The 18,757-nt window shown below is 33.5% G+C and overlaps 1 protein-coding gene across 4 annotated transcripts in view; it reads left to right on the top strand.

Moving 5' to 3' along the window:
* MANEA (mannosidase endo-alpha) overlaps positions 1–9,882 on the top strand; it is a 204,858-nt gene extending 194,976 nt beyond the window's left edge. For all 4 annotated transcript variants that reach the window (XM_068677919.1, XM_068677916.1, XM_068677917.1 and 1 more), the window contains 3 exons: positions 1,463–1,572; positions 3,911–3,987; positions 4,674–9,882. In XM_068677919.1, the coding sequence (XP_068534020.1) occupies positions 1,463–1,572; positions 3,911–3,987; positions 4,674–5,310 (824 nt within the window). In that variant the 3' untranslated portion in view covers positions 5,311–9,882. The remainder of the gene's footprint in view (positions 1–1,462; positions 1,573–3,910; positions 3,988–4,673) is intronic.
* The last annotated feature ends 8,875 nt before the right edge of the window (positions 9,883–18,757 follow it).

Genomic DNA, 18,757 nt, shown 5'->3' with positions numbered 1-18,757 from the left:
AGGAGACAAATTGTTCACAGAACCTGAAATTCTCTGTTTCCTAACAGTTTAGAAGGGGGTCTTGACAGATGTTGTATTCGAGATACATTGAAGAGTGTAACCTGATTGTGTTTTTGTTCTTCTATTTGTCCTTAACATCATAATCATTTGAATTTTGTCCTTTCTTCTTGTGTTAAATAAAAGATAGGGTGATAAAAATGCAGTAAGCTGTTGCATTTTTCTTGTCCTAAAGCAGACTGTCTCTTGAGGTAGTCTGTTATTTTTGATTCTCTTTTTGAAAAAATGTTGAGAGAGTATGTTGTGGGTAGTTGAACTAACCTCTGCTTTGTATAGTGAACTGAAATTTCTGTTTTTGACATTAGAAGATGGTTGTGTATTCATTCTAATTATTTATTTTGAATAATTTGGGGTTTATTTGGAAATTTTTAATTGGAAAACTTATAATATTAGTAAAGTGTAATGAATTTAGAGCATATCCCTATCTCTGTGACCTAATCTATTTACTTAAAACATTACCTAGTGAACAAGAACCACACTGAGTTATTGTTCTATATGTTTAAAATAGTACTGTTAGGAAAATATTCCTACATCACTATCTCATATATTTCTTTCTGTCCTAACCTTCTTCTTGATTTATTACATTATTTCCAGCTGCACACCTAAGCGGTCTCACTTGTTTATCTGACAGCATTTTATTTTAGAAGGAAAGGTTTTAGCCCCTTCTGAAGAGGTATGTCTTCCTTCGCTTTCATGGAGAGCATTAAGAAAACTTACAGCATATGGGCATTGTATTTATTGTCTTCTTTTTTGTCAGGCATAATAACTTGCTTAAATTTTTGAGAGTTACTCAAGCATGTTTTAGGTAATAAATTTAAAAACTAATTTCACCTAGTTGGAAGGGTGAATTACAGCATAGGGACTGCTTTTGGCTATAAGGAAGGTTGTGAGATTACGGTCACTGCTTCTAGTATGAAATGGCTGTTTTGTAATAGAGCGTGAAGTATAATGCAGAAATACGTTGTGGAATAACTTATCATAAAATAAGAATCTTTTGATCATAGGCATAGGATTTTGATCATCTCTGGAGTGTTCTCTAGCCCAGTGCATTTCTCTAGCCATACTTAGGCATAGCTATTATGCCTTCAGAGTATTCTCCACCTCCCCTCATCAACATCTAGAGATGTTTCATGCTATGCAGAAAAGTGGAAGGTGATGGCAAGTGTTAAGCTTGGGACACTGACTACAAATCTGTTCCCTTGACAGTTGCTTGTTTCACTGGTATCTTTAAAAATTGGGAGAGAAAAGTTAAAATATACCCTGAGAATACTGAGATTTCATAATTGATTAAAAAGTAATGTGAAATTCTCATTTATATAGATTTTACATCAAACAATAATTACATCTCATGACATCTACATGGTACATTTTCACATAATTTGAAAGAGGTGTTTTGTATTTTCAGGTGTAATAGCACTTTCATGGTACCCACCAGGTATGGCTGATGAAAATGGAGAACCAACTGATGATTTGGTGCCTGTTATTTTGGATTATGCACACAAATACAATCTAAAGGTAAAGTCTTCTTAAGACAGGTAATATAGGAGTATGTAGGAAAGAAGTAAAAATGTAAAAGTTTTCTGTGTTTGACCCATAACGTAGAGCAGGGAGATTTGTGTTGTAATAGTATCTTCTGTGTCTCTTGTTATGTTGCACTTTTTTTTTTTTTATTTGGGGGGGGGGGGCGGGGGGAGGGAAGGGTGAAGGGCGTTGTCCAGAAGTAGGTGTGTAGTGTGTAGCACTACACTAGATTTTATGAGTCTTTGGAGATGAGGGTAGTATTATGTTTCAAAATATTACAGAATGCAATGATCTATAAACTAGGTAACCGAGAAAGAAGAAAGGAGTAACCTAATTGTAACCTAATTCTTCACATTACTACATAACTTGGCGGTACTCAAGGTCAGGTGCAATAATAAAGTGGAATTCAGAATTTCTGTTTTGTATGAATGTCTTTATTCTGAAAGGTATCAGTTAAATTGCCTTGGACAGTCGGGTCGGAAGGGTGCTGCTCTGACTTTAGGATACTCCAGGGCATGACAGGTTAGAAAGGCTAAATTACCTGAAATAGATGAAATAACAAATCAGTTAAGGATGACATCAAATCTAAAATAAGTATTTCATTTTGTTTATTATTGTAGTTACACTTGTATTTTACCTTGAGTGGTCTGGGAGGGCCAAGGGTGGGATGAAGAAAGGAAACGTATTTCCTTTTATTTTTGTCAAATAACAATGAGGTTGACTTTTTGAACAATCTAAGTAGCTGTGTGCATTTCATCTCTAGAGTGTGTTGTCTGTATTGGGCACTAAAGAAATGTTCATCTGTTCTGGTTTTAGGTGGTCAGATTTACAGAAAAAAAAATCTGTCATTAGTATCAACTGTAGATTATTTGTAAAGTAGGATGAATGTAGGAAGATTAAATCAGATACAGAAGTAATTATCAAACTTGCAAATGTGATGTGCATTTCACTGTGACATGACACAGCCTTTTTTATGTATAATTTTTTTTTATATAATAGTAAAATACATATTTTACTATAAAAGAAGTTTTATTCTTCCACAAAATTTTCAGATGATCTAAAATTAGGTTGCTTTCTAAACCTAAAAGAGTTAGTTGATGTTCAGGTCCCTCAAAAGAGCCAGGCAAAACTGAAATAAACTACCCAAGAAAGTTGTAATATTATGGTAATAATTGGGATGTGGAAGCAATTGCTATTATTGTTTGGAATAATTACTGGAATACAGATAGTAAGTAAAGATACTACCAGGGAACCTATACTTTCATTATAATGTTTTTAAACATTATTGCTCTAGTAAATGAGTATAGTTAAGTGTTAGGAATGTCAGTAGACCCAAAACAGCAGAGAAAATAAATCTCTGTTTCAATAAAATAAGAAATAAACATCCGCTAGAAATGCAGCTCTGCTAAAGTTGTGTCCTTTTGATTTGCCTGTTTTTGAGAGATAGAAATATGAAGTATGAAATTATAACACTCTTCAACCTGTACTATTGGTCTTTGTGATTTACTGTAACACTCTATTTTTATATAGTTTGTACCTAATAGAGAAATTGGCTCTATAATGAAATTTGCTACCATTGCGGACTAGTTGAATGCTTTATTAAATTCTACTCTACTTGCTTTTTTCATTCTACATTCTACTCTAAACTTGCTTCTGAAAAACTAGTCGCTTTGACTGATGTAATATACTTCTCCCTTTAATTGTGTAGTTGAAAATGACAAGATTTTTGTATTGACATGACTTCATGTGTATGGAATAAATAATTCCATAAACCCTAAGCTTGAATTCAGAGCAGTAGGAAGACATCGTATTAGATCTAATTACAGGGGCTTATTGCTGTTGATAACTTCATACAATTTTAAACAAAATTTTCATGTCCCATATTTTAAAATCTAGTCTGACAGTGAAAACTCTTCTTGCAGAATTATTATGAATAGCAATGAATGCTTTGGAAAATAAAAATTTAAATATTTCATTGGTTAACCAGTTCTTTGACATTCTAATAAATTTTTATTTCAAGTTTTAGTTTCTATTGGAGTTTTAAGTTTTCTGAAGCATGCTTACTACTCATTGTAGCTTAGGGAAAACAAAAGGAGTGTTTTGTATTAATGAAAAATATTTACTCTATTACTGAACTTTACTGGATCTCAAGCTACTCATCTTTAAGAGTTGAATTAGTTTGGACTATTCTCAAATTACTAACAAAAACTGTGATGCTCTGTAAGGAGGAAATATTTTTAATGTGGCTGGCACTTGCTTCATATAGCAGACAATGCCAAGTATTTAATAATATTTTAGGTTTCTGTTGCTTTACTGCATTTTCAATTTTCAGGTCACTTTTCATATTGAGCCCTACAAAGATAGAGATGACCGCAGTATGTACCACAATGTCAAATACATCATTGACAAGTGAGTGCTCTCAGAATGTTTCTTTTTAGTTTTGTTACATATTGATTTAGAGAACTTTGGTATGTTATCTAGAGCTTGAAAGAATATATTAAGAATGTGTATTGAGATTTAATAAAATTTTATGACACTTGGTTCATATTTCCAGTAGTACTGAAACTCATTCTGTTTTCTAAATACTGAAGTATGAACTACTTTAACAACTACTTTGTGTAGTTATTCAAATGTACATTGCTTTCAACATTCATGAAATCAAAGTATTAAGTATACGATATATAAATTAGACATACGTTTTTATAGTGACAAATGAGCAGCGAGGTATAACATGTTGACCTGTAATGATTTTAATTCTGCTTGTCAAATTTTGTACAGCTACTAGTTGTTTTGTTCATCAGTGCTACTTACACTGTCTTGTTCCTTACCGAATTAGAGAATTGCCTTTCAGAGAAAAGTAATGCCTACAGTGCAGTTCTACACTAAATTACTGATTAGTAATAGTTTAAAGGATCTTTGGAGATTCATTATTCAGTAATTCAGCAGGCACTGGATTGAAAACGGATATGGATTGCTACATTTTAAAGCACCTGTACTGTCTTTAAAATGATTTTTAGAGATAAAAATCTTCAGATTGTAAATCAGTGTCTTTCAAATGGCAAATCTTATTTTAATGATACTTCTTTGCTTTATAGATATGGAGCCCATCCAGCTTTTTACAGGCATAAGACCAGCACAGGCAGATTTCTTCCCATGTTTTATGTTTATGATTCTTATGTAACAATTCCTGAAATATGGGCAAATCTGTTAACTGTATCTGGATCACAGACTATTCGAAATACTCCATATGATGCATTATTCATTGCTCTTCTTGTAGAAGAAAGACATAAGCATGATATTCACAGAAGTGGCTTTGATGGAATGTATACATATTTTGCCACCAATGGCTTCTCTTATGGCTCATCGCATCATAATTGGGCAAGTTTAAAAGCCTTTTGTGATAGTAACAACTTAATGTTTATTCCAAGCGTGGGACCAGGGTATATTGACACCAGTATTCGACCATGGAACAACCACAACACCCGTAATCGTGTCAATGGGAAATACTATGAGACTGCCTTTAATGCAGCCCTTTTGGTGCGACCAGAAATTATTTCCATTACATCTTTTAATGAATGGCATGAAGGTACTCAGATTGAAAAAGCTGTCCCCAAACGGACTGGACAGATAGTTTACCTTGATTATAAGCCCCATAAACCAAATGTTTACCTGGAGCTGACTCAGAAGTGGTCTGAGAAGTACAGAAAAGAAAAAGAGCAGTGGCTTATGTGAGCTATTGCTGCTGCCATTGTTCCTTAGCATACTAAATGCAATGAGAAAGAAATTGAGAGCTGAAGAATCTGTTATAACATGTCTTTATTATAAATATGTCCAAATTGTTGTATCACATGAATGTATATGCACTACTACTGAATTTGAATTTCAAAGAGTAAAAAAAATGATTACAATAATTGGCATCTCTAACATTGGGTATTGTAGTCCAAGAAAGCTTTTTCTTAATAGTAATTTGCATGCTGAACTTAAAGAACGTCTGCATGGGTTAACTACATGACTGAAGTAGAACAAAAATTTGGCAGTTATATTTATGTACTTATTCATGCAGTTGTATTCCTAATCAAAGTGATGCTTTAAGCTGAATTTTATCTTGGTAGATCCTTGTAGGATGCACGTCTGTAGTGTGTGGAGTAATCTGCATCTACTGTTTTTATGCTTTGCACATTGTGATTTCTTGATTATAAGATTAATTTGTGGTAAAAACACTGAAGATATATGTGTGATGCAACAATGGTGTTTGTTTTCTTTTTTTAATATTTGAAAGATTGAATTCTAAAGAACTGCTGAAGGATTTATAGTTTACTCTGTTTGTTCTGTTCAATACATGGTGCAGACTTTTGAATACTGGATACTGACCAATTACATTGTTTTTCTATGTTTGAATTTAAAAAAAAAAAAATCTGAAAATATTTTTTGTGGGGGAAAATCCCTAAAAATGAAAAAAAATCTATTACATTTTCAATTGATTGACTGCAGACACAATTTTAGTTTCTTTTTAGAAATGTTTAAAGATTCTAAGCTAATATATTACTAGTCCTACAATAAATGCAATTTTAGGTTATGCTTTTTCATTTACAATTTAGGAGCAGTGTAGTTTGGTAGCAGTGACGGCAGCCACCCATTACTTTTGTTAGAAATGTGAGATGTCAATTTTTCATGTAGTTCATTGGGTAGTTCCAGGGCAGTAAATGCTAAAGTCTTCTAATTGTTGAAGTTCCTCACCAGTATTACCTTTAACTATACGGTGTGCCTGGAAATAAGTACTTTTTAGACCTAAGAGTCTCACCGTTCAAATGTAGTGAGTGATTATTAACTGGTTTTCTTACTGAATCTTGAAAAGTTCAAGTCACATGGGCATGTCTCCTCAGGACCCCTTTTTTGTTTGTTTGTGTGGGTAAGAGGTTGGGGGGGTGAGGCAAGACATTTTCATACAACTTTATAGAAAAACAGTAGACATTGGAATGGTAGACACTGCAGTATTTTATTTGCAGCGAGTGTTTAATTGCAGCAAAGTGTTTCAAAACATTTTTTATACAAGGTGCTGATCCTGTGTTGTAGTTAGTATGCTGGAACTGTTGCGACCACTGGAATCCTATAATTTCAGCACTACCCACTGTAATTACTCACACTTTTTACTCAGTGCTCTGTCCATGAAATTGTAAAGTGCATGAGGGGACTTCTGGCTAAAAAAGAAAACAAACCAAAAAAGAAAGCAGTATGTTCTAGAGGTGGTATGAAGAAGGCTTGATTATCTAACTTCCACTTATTTGCAATTTAATTATCTTGTCACTTCTTTGAAATTATTAAAAAGATGTCATGCAATGCCATCAGCTGCTTGAAAAAAATGCAGAAATTGGGTTACAGAGGTATAATCTGACATGTTAAAGTGTGCCTCTAGAGCTATTGCAGTCTTACTTGTATTTGTTACTTGTTTTCTTGTTCATACTGTGTCTCTGCAAACTCGAAACTTCTAACAGAAATGTTTACTAAAGCTTATTTTACTTGCACTCAAGTCGATAAAATGAAGAAAGATACAGGTATTACCACAGTCACAAAATTGTGTTTGAGACATATGAAGCACTTGTTAAACTTTTACCACTTAAAAATTAACCACTTTGCCATTTATTAAGGAAAAATGATTTATACATTTTTACTATAACTCCCTTGATTAGCTATGTGTAATTTGTTTTCATAATTTGGTACATGTTTTTTACAGTCCAAAGAGCCCATATATTTATTTTAAATGTAAAAGAATGATTAACTTATTTGCATATCTATATTGCATATATTATTAAAAAAAAATCTGGATTCAAACCATTTAAAGGACAAATCTCTTTTTCCCTACTTAAACTTTTGTCATCCACTCTTCTTCTCTCACAGCAGTTGTCTGAACTCTTTACTAGTCATGACAACTATGCACTCAGCTTTCAGCGTCTCACTTTCTTCCAGTAGCAGTTTATATTTTCTCTGTGACTGTAGAAGTTGCTTCTTTTGTTGATGTTTAAAGTTTAAATTTTTTGTGTAGTTTTGTACAACTGAGATGATCTTGGTTTAAAATATAATTTATGGTAACAACATAATGGATCTCCATTCTTAGAAAGACTGTAATTATTGTAAAGGTATCATTTAGCCCTTGCTGTGAAGTGATTTGGGCTGTGACACACAGGTGTGTCAATGGGATCTTTAGAAGAATGTACAGAATTCATGGAAAAAATAAATAAAAAAAAAAATGTTACCTAGTTCTCATCACCTCTGAGCACTTACTATATTTTTGTGTTTAATGTATTTTAAGGCTAAATATGCAACCTGGAAAAGGAATTAAATCATAGACTAGGATTTAATTTGAGGAGATCTGATGGAATAGCAGCTGCTAGGACTACCCCATCCACCTTCCCAGTACTTTCTATATGCTTGGAGCAAATATTAATGCAAGTATTAGAGGAGAAAACTAGACTTCTGTGGATGAATTGCTGCTGCAATCATAAAATATATATATATATATATATATATATTTTTTTTTTTTTTCCCAAAGTGGTTAAAGTATGTCTATGGGAAAAGATTAGTACAAAATGCAAATAAATAAGATTCTCTGTTGTAAGTGCACATTTTCTGGGGTGAATATATATAGAAGATGATTGCTCCAAGCTTCACAGTTGCATTAAAAAAAAAAATAAAATGAATGATTGAATGTGCAATCAAAATTGTGAGGGAGTGATGACTATTCTGAGTTTCAGATCTTAAACGAAATGTAAGGAGTATCTAAATCCCATCTCACTTCTGCCTTACACCCCTGTTTTTTTGCCTAATTGAAAAAAAAAAATATTCTAACAATTACTCAACATTTTTAGAATGATGAATTTCATTTTATTCATCTTATTGTAGTATGTTATAGTACTTACATGAAGCGATACATGAAGTTTATACAAATTAGGGAAGAAATACTATGGTAATACTAAATAGAGATCATGCTATGCTATGCATCTGCACCTACAGAAATACCTGTATTGATTGCATACTACTGACTTAAGTATCACTGGAGGGGAAATGATCTCTGAGACAAGTAGCAAGTCTTTGTGGTGAGAGAGCTTACTTTCAAAGGAAACTCTCTAGGTTCGTTTCTGTTTCTGTCAGTTGTGATCAAGTAAATTGTTACAGTTCTATGAGCTGTCTCAGAAGTGAAGCTCAATACATCTTCTCTGAAGTCAGGATTTATATTAAATCTTGCATAGATCTATAAACTAGTACAGAATTCTAATTTAAGGGAAGGAGCATGTGCATATGCTGTTACTATTTCAGTGGTAAGCTGTAAATTATTGTGAAGGTAGTTTCTGTACTTGGGTTCATCATGTGTGTCTAGAGCCTTTCTTTTGAGGTGCCAATGATTTGTCTCTTAACAGGTTGTTGAAACAGAAGGGTCTTTATTTTTATTATAAGACTTTCTATATATACGCTGTATATAATTGGAATTTAACATTGCACACAGGACTCTTGGGTTCTATGGAAAATGTTTTACAGGAGTGAGTGTTTTCAGCACGGTGATGCTAGCAGAATATATCTCTGTGTACATGGACAGGGCCATGCTGATGTATGTTTGGTGGTGGTGGTCGTAGTAAATCTCATGTGCCTAAGTACTGAAGAGGAGATATAAACTATTTACAAAATAATTGCCATTTAACATAAGTTGAAAATTTCTTCCTGTCTTAAGGTACTTTACAACTGTCAATTCTTATCCTTCTACTTGCTTAAAATAGTGTCAATATTTCATTCCTTTTTTATCTGTTACTTCTGACCACTTCGTTAAATGTTGCATAAACTCCTCAAGTGATTGTGCTTTTCAGACTTTGTAATGTTCGTTGAGAGAATCTACAAAAACATTAGCACTGCAGAAGAGCCTGGTATATATTTCATATTGTATAGTTATGTTTTTTTGTGTGTGAATGGATGATGTATCTTGGATGTATATTGAACATGGATAAATAAAATACATTTTATTTCCTTTAATACACTACTTGTCCATGGCAGAGATGCATTTGCTTACATGCAACAAAAACAAATGTGTGTGTGTGTCTATATATATTATAAATACATACATATATATGTATGCATATAACTGAAGTAATTATTTGTAAAGTACTATATCTTTGTATTAAATTATAGATTAGATTTGGCTACTTTTATGCAAGCAATGTTTTTAATTCCCTATGATGTTTACAAAAAAATAAAGTTGCTTATGTATGAATACTATTGTGAATAATAAACATATGCCTAAAAAGAGTGACTTAAATGAAATGTTTGATGGCATTTTTTGAATAGTATGAGTCTGGAAAGTGTTGTGTTTTTTTTTTGTTTTGTTTTGTTTTACTTTTCTGTCACAGTATGTCTCTAGAACTGAGTGAGGCTGAAAACAACAGGCTTATTACGATGTTTTTTAACAATCATCCTGAAGTTTTTAGGCCTATTTGGATGATATCTTCTGAAGCCAAGTGAATTCACCTGTGTGAGGATAGTGTGCAGGTATCTTCGAGTCCTGAGGTACTACTATATTTCACCAAAGTAAAACCAAGGTTTGTGGTTTAAACAGAAGTTTAAGATGGATGGGCGTGCTAATTAATCTCACAGTAGAATGGTGTATGACAGAATACTAGAACAGGGTCTAAAAAGTTGTTGTTTTCTTAAGGTAAATTGTACTGTGTGGGTGTGAATACTGTCAAGAATGGTTGCCATCCACTGTTAGCAACAGAAATGGGAAACCTCGGTATTTGAAAATTTGTCTGGTTATTCCCAGCAAAATAACTGCATTGGTGATAAAGGAATTAAAGCTAACTAACACATTCACTCAGTACTGCATGTTTCTGCATGTTTCTGTATGTGAATAAAATTATTTTAAAATGTTGAATAATTTCATGTTTCCTTTGTCTATCCACAATATAAGTGTTTCTTGGCTGCAGTAAAAATAGAAGATTTTACTCCACAATAGAAATGATTTATTGAAAATTTTGTGTCTCAGGAAATGCAAGAAATAATCGGCATAAAGCATACTTGAAATTTGAACTTATGTATGACCCGTAATTGACACTGTAGCTCAGGGGACTGTGAAGTACTTGTGCATTTTAAGTAGATAAAATATCTCATAGGGTATGTCATATCACTTCATTTGAATTTAGTAGTAAGAAGAATTAGAAATAACAAACTGATTTTATTGCCTTTGTGTATATCTAATCTGATCACTTTCTATATAGTATACGGAATTGCAAGTTCATTTTTTGTGTGTGTGTGTAAAAGATAAGAAAGACTATCTTTGTTTATTTTTCTTTCCTTATCTGGGCAGTGTAGGTAGAGTACAGTGATAAAAAAGTTGCCTATAGCTTTTATTTCTTAAACTTCAGTTTAGTTCCATTTAATTAAAAATACTGTGAGTATAATAGAATATCCAGAAATGTAATAACAAAAATTTGAAAAATCAACTACTTGACCCACATTACTGGTAGATTTGGAGGAAAAATATCTCAAGACAATTATAATTGTGTTAGTATTTTACAAATTAAAAGGTACATTCTGTTAAGCTGGAGTCAAGAAAGAAGTCATTTATATGTACAGTATGATGTTCTTAGTGTAAACGATGGGAACTCCATTCCACTATTGCTACTCTTCAAAGCACGTTCAAAAATGGTAACATTTCAAATGAATTCTGAGCTTAGGGTATACGTAGGTAAGTTTATGCACATACAAAATTGATTCTTTTCCATTTATGCATGAAGAACATAACTATCCTTGTATGGTAGAAGAGATCTGGTGTAATTTTCAGCTGTTCCCAGATCTTTGCCTGTCAAGTGTTTATGGATTGATCCAGAAAGTTGCTTTTTTGACCCTAGCAGTTAAGGAATGTGGATAAATAGAAGCCGATGGTTCCCAACCATCTTTTATCCAAACATATAGTTTTACTGAATTTTTTCATAATTAGTTTTAATAATAATGATTAAACAGAAATGAATTCAACATAGATGTTTAATGTAGCAAAAGTGTAGGATGGTTGCCTGAAAATTCATGTTAGAGAAAAACTAAGCCAGCTATGTTTTTAAAATGTTGATCTCTGCTATTGCACTCAGAGATGACCTACCACTTTCAGAAATTGTTTTTAAAAATATTCTCATCTTTACTTAGACATATGAACTGTGTGTGTGTGTGTGTTTCTTTGTGTTTACTGTTGTGTTTGTTTTTTTTTTTCTTAATTTTGAATAGATGATTTAAACTTTGAAGAGAATTTTTACTAGTTCTGCATAGAGATAACACTTCAACAGATGTGGATTTTTTTTTTATTTTTTTTTTTAATGCATTGAAATGAACCTGGCCTTCAAAGTTGGTTTTGTAACTTAAAGTTATTGCTATGGAAACACAGCATGATGTCTCAAGACTGATTTTCTCAAGCTGCAGTGCAATTCAACAAATAAAGAACAGACCAGAACTCCAGTTGTTTTTAGAACACTAGTGAAAAATCAGATGGGCACTCTGTGATTTTTAGCAGAAACTTCTTGGAAAAGTCTCATATTTTGATGGAAAATACTTTTATCATTAGTCATTAAGATTCATTAGTCATTAAGACCAGATATATACATTATAATACATAAATTCATACCTATCGAACTTTAACTAGATATATTTCAGTGATGCAGTATCTCATAATGTCACTACCACTAATAAAAATAATTGATAACATTGAATACTTACATTTAAAAGAAGAGAAACACATTGTCTCAAAATAATTCAGTAACCTCAGAAATCAAGCTAAATTTATTCTGACAATTTCAGGGCGGTAAGAAATAGTCAGCAATTTAGTTTGTGAGAAGCTCAGCAGTCTTTATATTGACCCATGCTCTTCTTGGTTATTACATGAACTTGATTTCAGATAAATGAGTGAAGGATCTACTTTAAAGAATGCAGTTTGAAAGCACAAATGGAAATCAGCAGTAGACCTGCTGTCAGGACAGTAAGGATAAATCTGCTTTCCTACATAAGTCCAGCATTTGGCAAGCTTCCTCATCCAGTGCTAGCATTTGGAAGTTGTTACATTGATTTACACATTTTCTTTTGTTTTTAATGAAACCACTTGAAAATGAACACAAAGCAAAATTAAAAATAAAAATAAAAACCCATACCAGTAACATGACACTGGAAAGGTAAGCTCCATAAAGGTGAGGAAAACAGTGAAATGCATTGTTAAAATGTTAAACTATCTGGAGGTCATATGCAGGAAACATAGCATTAGTGTGTTTGTATTACTACATCAATCAACAAAGAATTTTAAGAGGAGTAGAAGAAACTGAGGTAGTTAAACAGTAGAATAAAAAAAAGAAATGTATTTCAGAGAAGATTCTGTCCAAATTGAGTGTTTTGTATTTCTGTATTGCAGAAGATTATGTTTTCCATGATAGAGATCTGTTCCACGTTGGTGACTGATCTGAAAAAATAGCCCAACCTCAGACGTCTCACAAGTGATTTTTGAATGGATTGTTAAACTCAGCAGGCAAAAATCAACACATCCCAATAAGACTGACTCCTGAGTTCTCAGGAAACTCAAATATGAAATTGTTAACCTGTTAAAAATATTGCATAATCACTTCTTTTTTATTTATTATTACTTTGTTTTGTTTTTAAGTCAGTGGTAGTCTTATGAATGAAATCAGACAAGTGTGGTATTTGCTCCAGGACACATTCAAACACAAAAAGGAAGCCTAGAGAGAGTAGAAGCAAAGACAGGTAGTCTCCTAACAAGAGGAACAGAGAAAAATCAGAGCCAAGGACATCGAGGGCAACAAGAAAGGCTTCTTGTAGGTGATAAAATGGAAACCACATAACCTGTGGGCCCTCTCTAGAAAGAAGTGGGAGACCTGTTTACCTGAGATATGAAGACTGAAATTAGGTATGAGGAAGAAATTCTTTACTCTCGAGGGTGGTGAGGCACTGGCACAGGCTATCGAGAGAAGCTGTGGCTGCCCCATCTCTGGAGTTGTTCAAGGCCAGGTTGGATGGGGCTTTGGACAACCTGGTCTGGTGGGAGGTGTCTCTCTGGCAGGGATGTTGGAACTGGATGTTAAGGTCCCTTCCAACTCGAACCATTCTATGAATAGAGAACAATTTTCGTTTCCTTATAACAAACGATGGACATCTAGTTAAATTTTCAGATAGCATGATTAAACAACAAAAGGAAATAGTTTCCATTCAATTCAGTTAAATTATCTAAGTCTTTGCTACAAAGAATTCAAAAATATAGTAGGTGCAAATTCATGTACCATTGATCAGATTTTAATTTCTTAGTGCTTCTGGCTAAAAAAGTTTAAACAGCTAATTGACAGAAGGCAATCAAAGGTATGTGTGAAAGGTAATATATAAATTCTAGTTCCGGTACTACAATGAGCATTTTGTGACAGTCATTGTATTGATTTCTTTATCAACAGAAAATCTTTTTTTTTTTTTTTTTTTTCTTTTCTCAAATTAAGAGTGATATTCACCTGGAAATAGAAAAGAAAGGAAGCAAAAATATGAATGATTCAGCGGTAGCAACTAATTAATGTGATTGTTGTTTTGGTTTTGTTTGGTTGTGTTTTCTTTTTAAATGTGGGGTTGATTGGTGCTACCTCGAAACTATGAAACCTCACAGAGATATCAAGCATTCTGTGCTGTATCAGAGCCATATATTGAGATTGCATTAAAAATTATCGTGTTCATGCAGCTTGTCTACTATGAGAACTGCATAAGGACCGGAGATGATGAAAATAGACCCCATGTGTTGCAGGAGAATTTAACCTATCACAATCTAGCTTTTTGGCCTGGTGCTCTATACGACCATTGGGACCACAGCAAGTTTTTTTTTTCTTGGAGCTTCGCAAAGAGATTCTGTGGAGTTAGGGGCCTTTTGAGTAAAGATTATAAAGGTAAAAAAAAAAAAGGGGACAAGCGGAGCATTAATCATAAGACTTTCAGGGGATCCAGCCTACAAATTGTAATTTTTTATGGTTAGAATGTAATTTAGTATGTAAACCCCCAAATTTCTTTTCTGATTAGCAACAGAAAAGGTCAGTGACAGCCGACTTTTTACAGTTTTACAGTTATTTTTTGCCCTTCTATATCCATTTGTTTCTTTGTTCAATTTCATCTGCAATTTTATTTCCTAGCTAATTCTCTTGAAGTCATTTTTTGTGCAGTTCTTCAAATTTACCTGTGACTAATCCTAATCCATGATTAAAATATAATAATAAATCTTTAGTTACCACGGTCAGATAATGAACTTCAGGAATCTTTGAACTGATGTCTGCTACTTGTCACTTCTGACAAAGCTTGTTAAGGGAGTGTGAGATCAATTTAGGATATTTTACTGTAAAATAAAGCATATGGCTTATACCATCTTCAGCTACATCTGAGGTGAGAAACTGGATTAAATTAATTCAGTGGGGGTGGAAACATGATAAGTCTTTGAACACAACTTTACAGGAGCAATGTGAGACTATTCACTTTTATGATGCAAAATAGAAAATTATTTGTAAATGTGAGATTTTTTTCAGACACCTTTCTGATTCATTCAGAGGCTTTCCGAATGATTAGGCTTGCAACCTTAGTAATTCTGAGATTTGGAAATAATTTTCATATTTATAAAGCTGAAAATAGGAAATTAATGAACAGTTGGCTAGTTATATGAATGACAGTGCTATAATTAGTATGTAAAACACATTAATTATTAATAGGGAAAACAATGAAGTTTAATGAAGAAAATTTCAGGTTACAAAGTAAACGATGAGATTACTTATACAAACATCTCTTCTTAAATTTCAGAAATTGTGAGTGGCATTTAGTAATGAGTGGCATTTTCAGAGATTACTGAAATAAATGCTTACAAGCAATCTGTAACAGAACCATGTGCTTATTAAGAGTTTATAAAACGGTAATGTTATTTTTTTACTACAGCTGATCTATAAAGCTTTCCTATGGAGAATTAATTATTGCTTTTGTTCTTACTTTCTATTTTTTCATTTGAGCCTGATTCATGCAGAAAATATCTATATCCTTAGTTTTATGTGCACAGCTCATTCTTCTCAGCGCGAATATACTCTCCTGAGTGTAAGTACTTGTTTGTTCATTTTAACGATCTGCATTGGTTTCATTTTATTTGCATCAGGAAGGAGAGGGGAACTGTACATCCCATGCTACATTGAATATGTGTTATGAAGACTATGTGCGTGTGCCAGGTTGGGGTCATCATTGAACAAATCAATTTGTACCTTTCTCCCTATGAAAACATGATGCATAGCAAAATTTTCAATTCAACAATATGCTGCTAAATATGGTACAACCAAATCTATTCAGTAAACATGTAAAAACCTGTGATACTGATGAAATGTGCTTTTCCAATGATTCTTATATTGTCCTCTGCATTCTTTGCCAAATGATAAAATACATGTCCACAGGTACTTAGATCTCTGTTTTGTAATTCAAATATAAATTCTTTTCTGTACCAAGTTCATATTGATCCAAAAATAGACAAGAACTTTAAACTGTGAGACTAATCGAAATACATAAAAACCCTCAGAACTAGCTTGCAAAATGTTTGTATTTAGTATAATTACAAAAGCTTTTTTCTCCACTGCTATTCAACCTTAAGTTAAGAAAGCTCTGACAAGAAAGGAAATGAGTGCAGAATGCAGGTATTTTTGTGCCCTTGTTTTTCTGCCAGTGCTTGAAATGTACAAAATAAGGCTGACATATGATAAAGAGCTTGTATGCTTAAGCTTACAGCCCACAGTCGCTCCTTTAGTTGAGATATTATAAAATGTAGCTTATGTAGTGCATTAGAATACTAGGATCTAATTGTGATTCTGAGCTTTGCTTTAGGTCCTAAACAGGTTTTCTAAATTTTACTAAAAAAGCAGGGAAGCTGACCTGTTTAAATACTTAACATGCTATGTACATAAAAGCATGAGAGCAGCAGCCCAAAAGCATTTAAAATCAGAATAGATAAAGAGAAAATAAATAAATGCTTATTTTGGTTCCTTAAATCATATTTTTTATGCCATTACTTTCTAGCGAGAATAAGCTAGAGGTGACTAGATGAAATGTTCATGTGTTTTTAAACTGCAGTAAAATCTGAAATCCTGAAATCTCAGTTTATAAGCCCCACTTCTATGTAATGTTAGTGTGCTCAGCTTTTATCCATTTACTGCTTGCCAATGACACGGTATTATGCAAGGCCCTGAGAAAGTATAAATGAAGACAGATCTAGCAAAAATAGCAGTTTCAAAGATGTTCAGCCTACAGATCCACATGACAGAGCAACTATAACCTGCCTTACCTGAGCCAGCATCACTATAACACCAGCATCAATAGGAAATGACATCCAGATTAGACACAGAATATAGTAAATACAGTATTTTCAAATTAAATTTATAAAACAATAGAACACAATGCAAACATCATCATCATACTGCAAGCACTAACACTACAAAAAACAAAGCAGGCCCTTTTTCCTATATCTAATTTCCTGAGGAGGCTGTAGAGTACTGGATGGAAGCATATAGCATCATCAACTTGTAGCTCACTTCCACAAGAAACAGGAAGAAAAAATGAACATTTTTAGGGGTGCATACTCTGAAAGCCAAGACATGCCCATGTGAAATTTGTCATATGGAAAACAGCCAAGGTGAGGCAAAGATGCTCCTCCAGAGGGAACTGGGAAAACTCTATTAGCAAGGAGGGGAGAGCAGCCAATTTTGAGTTGATTGATCTGTAGAGCAGATGGGAACAGAAACAATTGATGGAGAGAAATAGAAGCTGAGGCTCTGCCCTCTGTTCCAGGATTGACAAGGATAAAGTATAATATCAATATGTAGTGTGAATCTACTCCTACCAGAGATATTTTAGGGTAAGATAAGTGTAAAATTCTGAGCTTAGTTCTGAAATGCTGTGTTTTGTTTGTTTGCTTGTTTTTTTTTTTTTGTTTGTTTGTTTGTTTTTCATTATTAATCTGAATTAATGAAATTATAGAGATATTATACTATTCAAAAATGTTTCCCATAAGACCATCCTTTTTTCTCTCCATTTTTACATTTACATATTTTATAGTACCACAGATGTAGAAAAATAATTATGTAATGTCTCTTGGTGAGGTTCTTAGAGGAATGGTGATTTTTTTTTATTTTTATTTTTTTGATATTGCAATAAGATGCCAGATACAAGATGCAGTCCCCAGCTATGTCACAGACAGCTGCTGGCCTTAGGCAATTGCCTAAGTCCCCTATGTGTAAAACTGAAGTAATAGTCTTTATCGACTATGATTTGGCTATCTGATTTATTCAGTTGTCAAAAGCATTTTTTCAGGCAAAGACTTGTTTGTGATGATTTTTCTACAGAGCAGAATGGGTACCCTGTCACTGTCACATGCTTCTCTAGATACTGCCAAAACAAAAGGCATCTTCATAAGCAAAAAAATCTCCAACAGAACAAAATCCTGAGGTGGGTAAGAAATAAACAGTGCAATTCTCTTAGCCCAGAGAGAAATGAGGGGCAGAGAGAGCCTTGGGAAATACTTCAAATTGTACTCACTGATCATACAAGGAAAGGGTTGTCTTACAATACAAAAACACTTTTCACAGAGTTACAGCCACCACTGGATGTGACAAAAGAACTTCCCTGTTTTTTGCTTTTCTGTTTCATGCCCTGTTGCCTAGGTCTACAGGGAGAGGGCTCACAACATCTCACCTTTCTGCTGATCTTCTTTCCGTATCTCACTGCTCCATCACCTCTGGCTCTTTCCATTTCTTTCTCACTTTGCAGATACCCCATTTCTGAAGTTTTCTAGTAGCTAAGATTACTAAGAAGAGGAAGTAGGGACTGTTGGGGTGGAAGGGTCAGTCTTTGAGATAAACTCAAAATAACAACTTTCCCTTTTCTTAGATAGAAGAGGAGCATTTGGCAACATATAAACTGAGCCGTGGCGTATGGGTGTGGAAGATGACCTCAGCATGGGACCGTAATGTGTTACCCACAAGAATAAGCCTATAGCTGCTCAAGTAAATACTTTGGGTGTAGTACATAAAGTAAGGGTCTGTGCCACAGCAGAAGAGTTTTTTCTGGCATGACAAATCCATTATCAAGTACAGGATTAAAATGACCCCGAATT

Source organism: Anas acuta, chromosome 3, assembly GCF_963932015.1.
Source record: "Anas acuta chromosome 3, bAnaAcu1.1, whole genome shotgun sequence".
Taxonomy (NCBI): Eukaryota; Metazoa; Chordata; class Aves; order Anseriformes; family Anatidae; genus Anas; species Anas acuta.
This window is presented reverse-complemented; position numbering and strand designations above follow the sequence as displayed.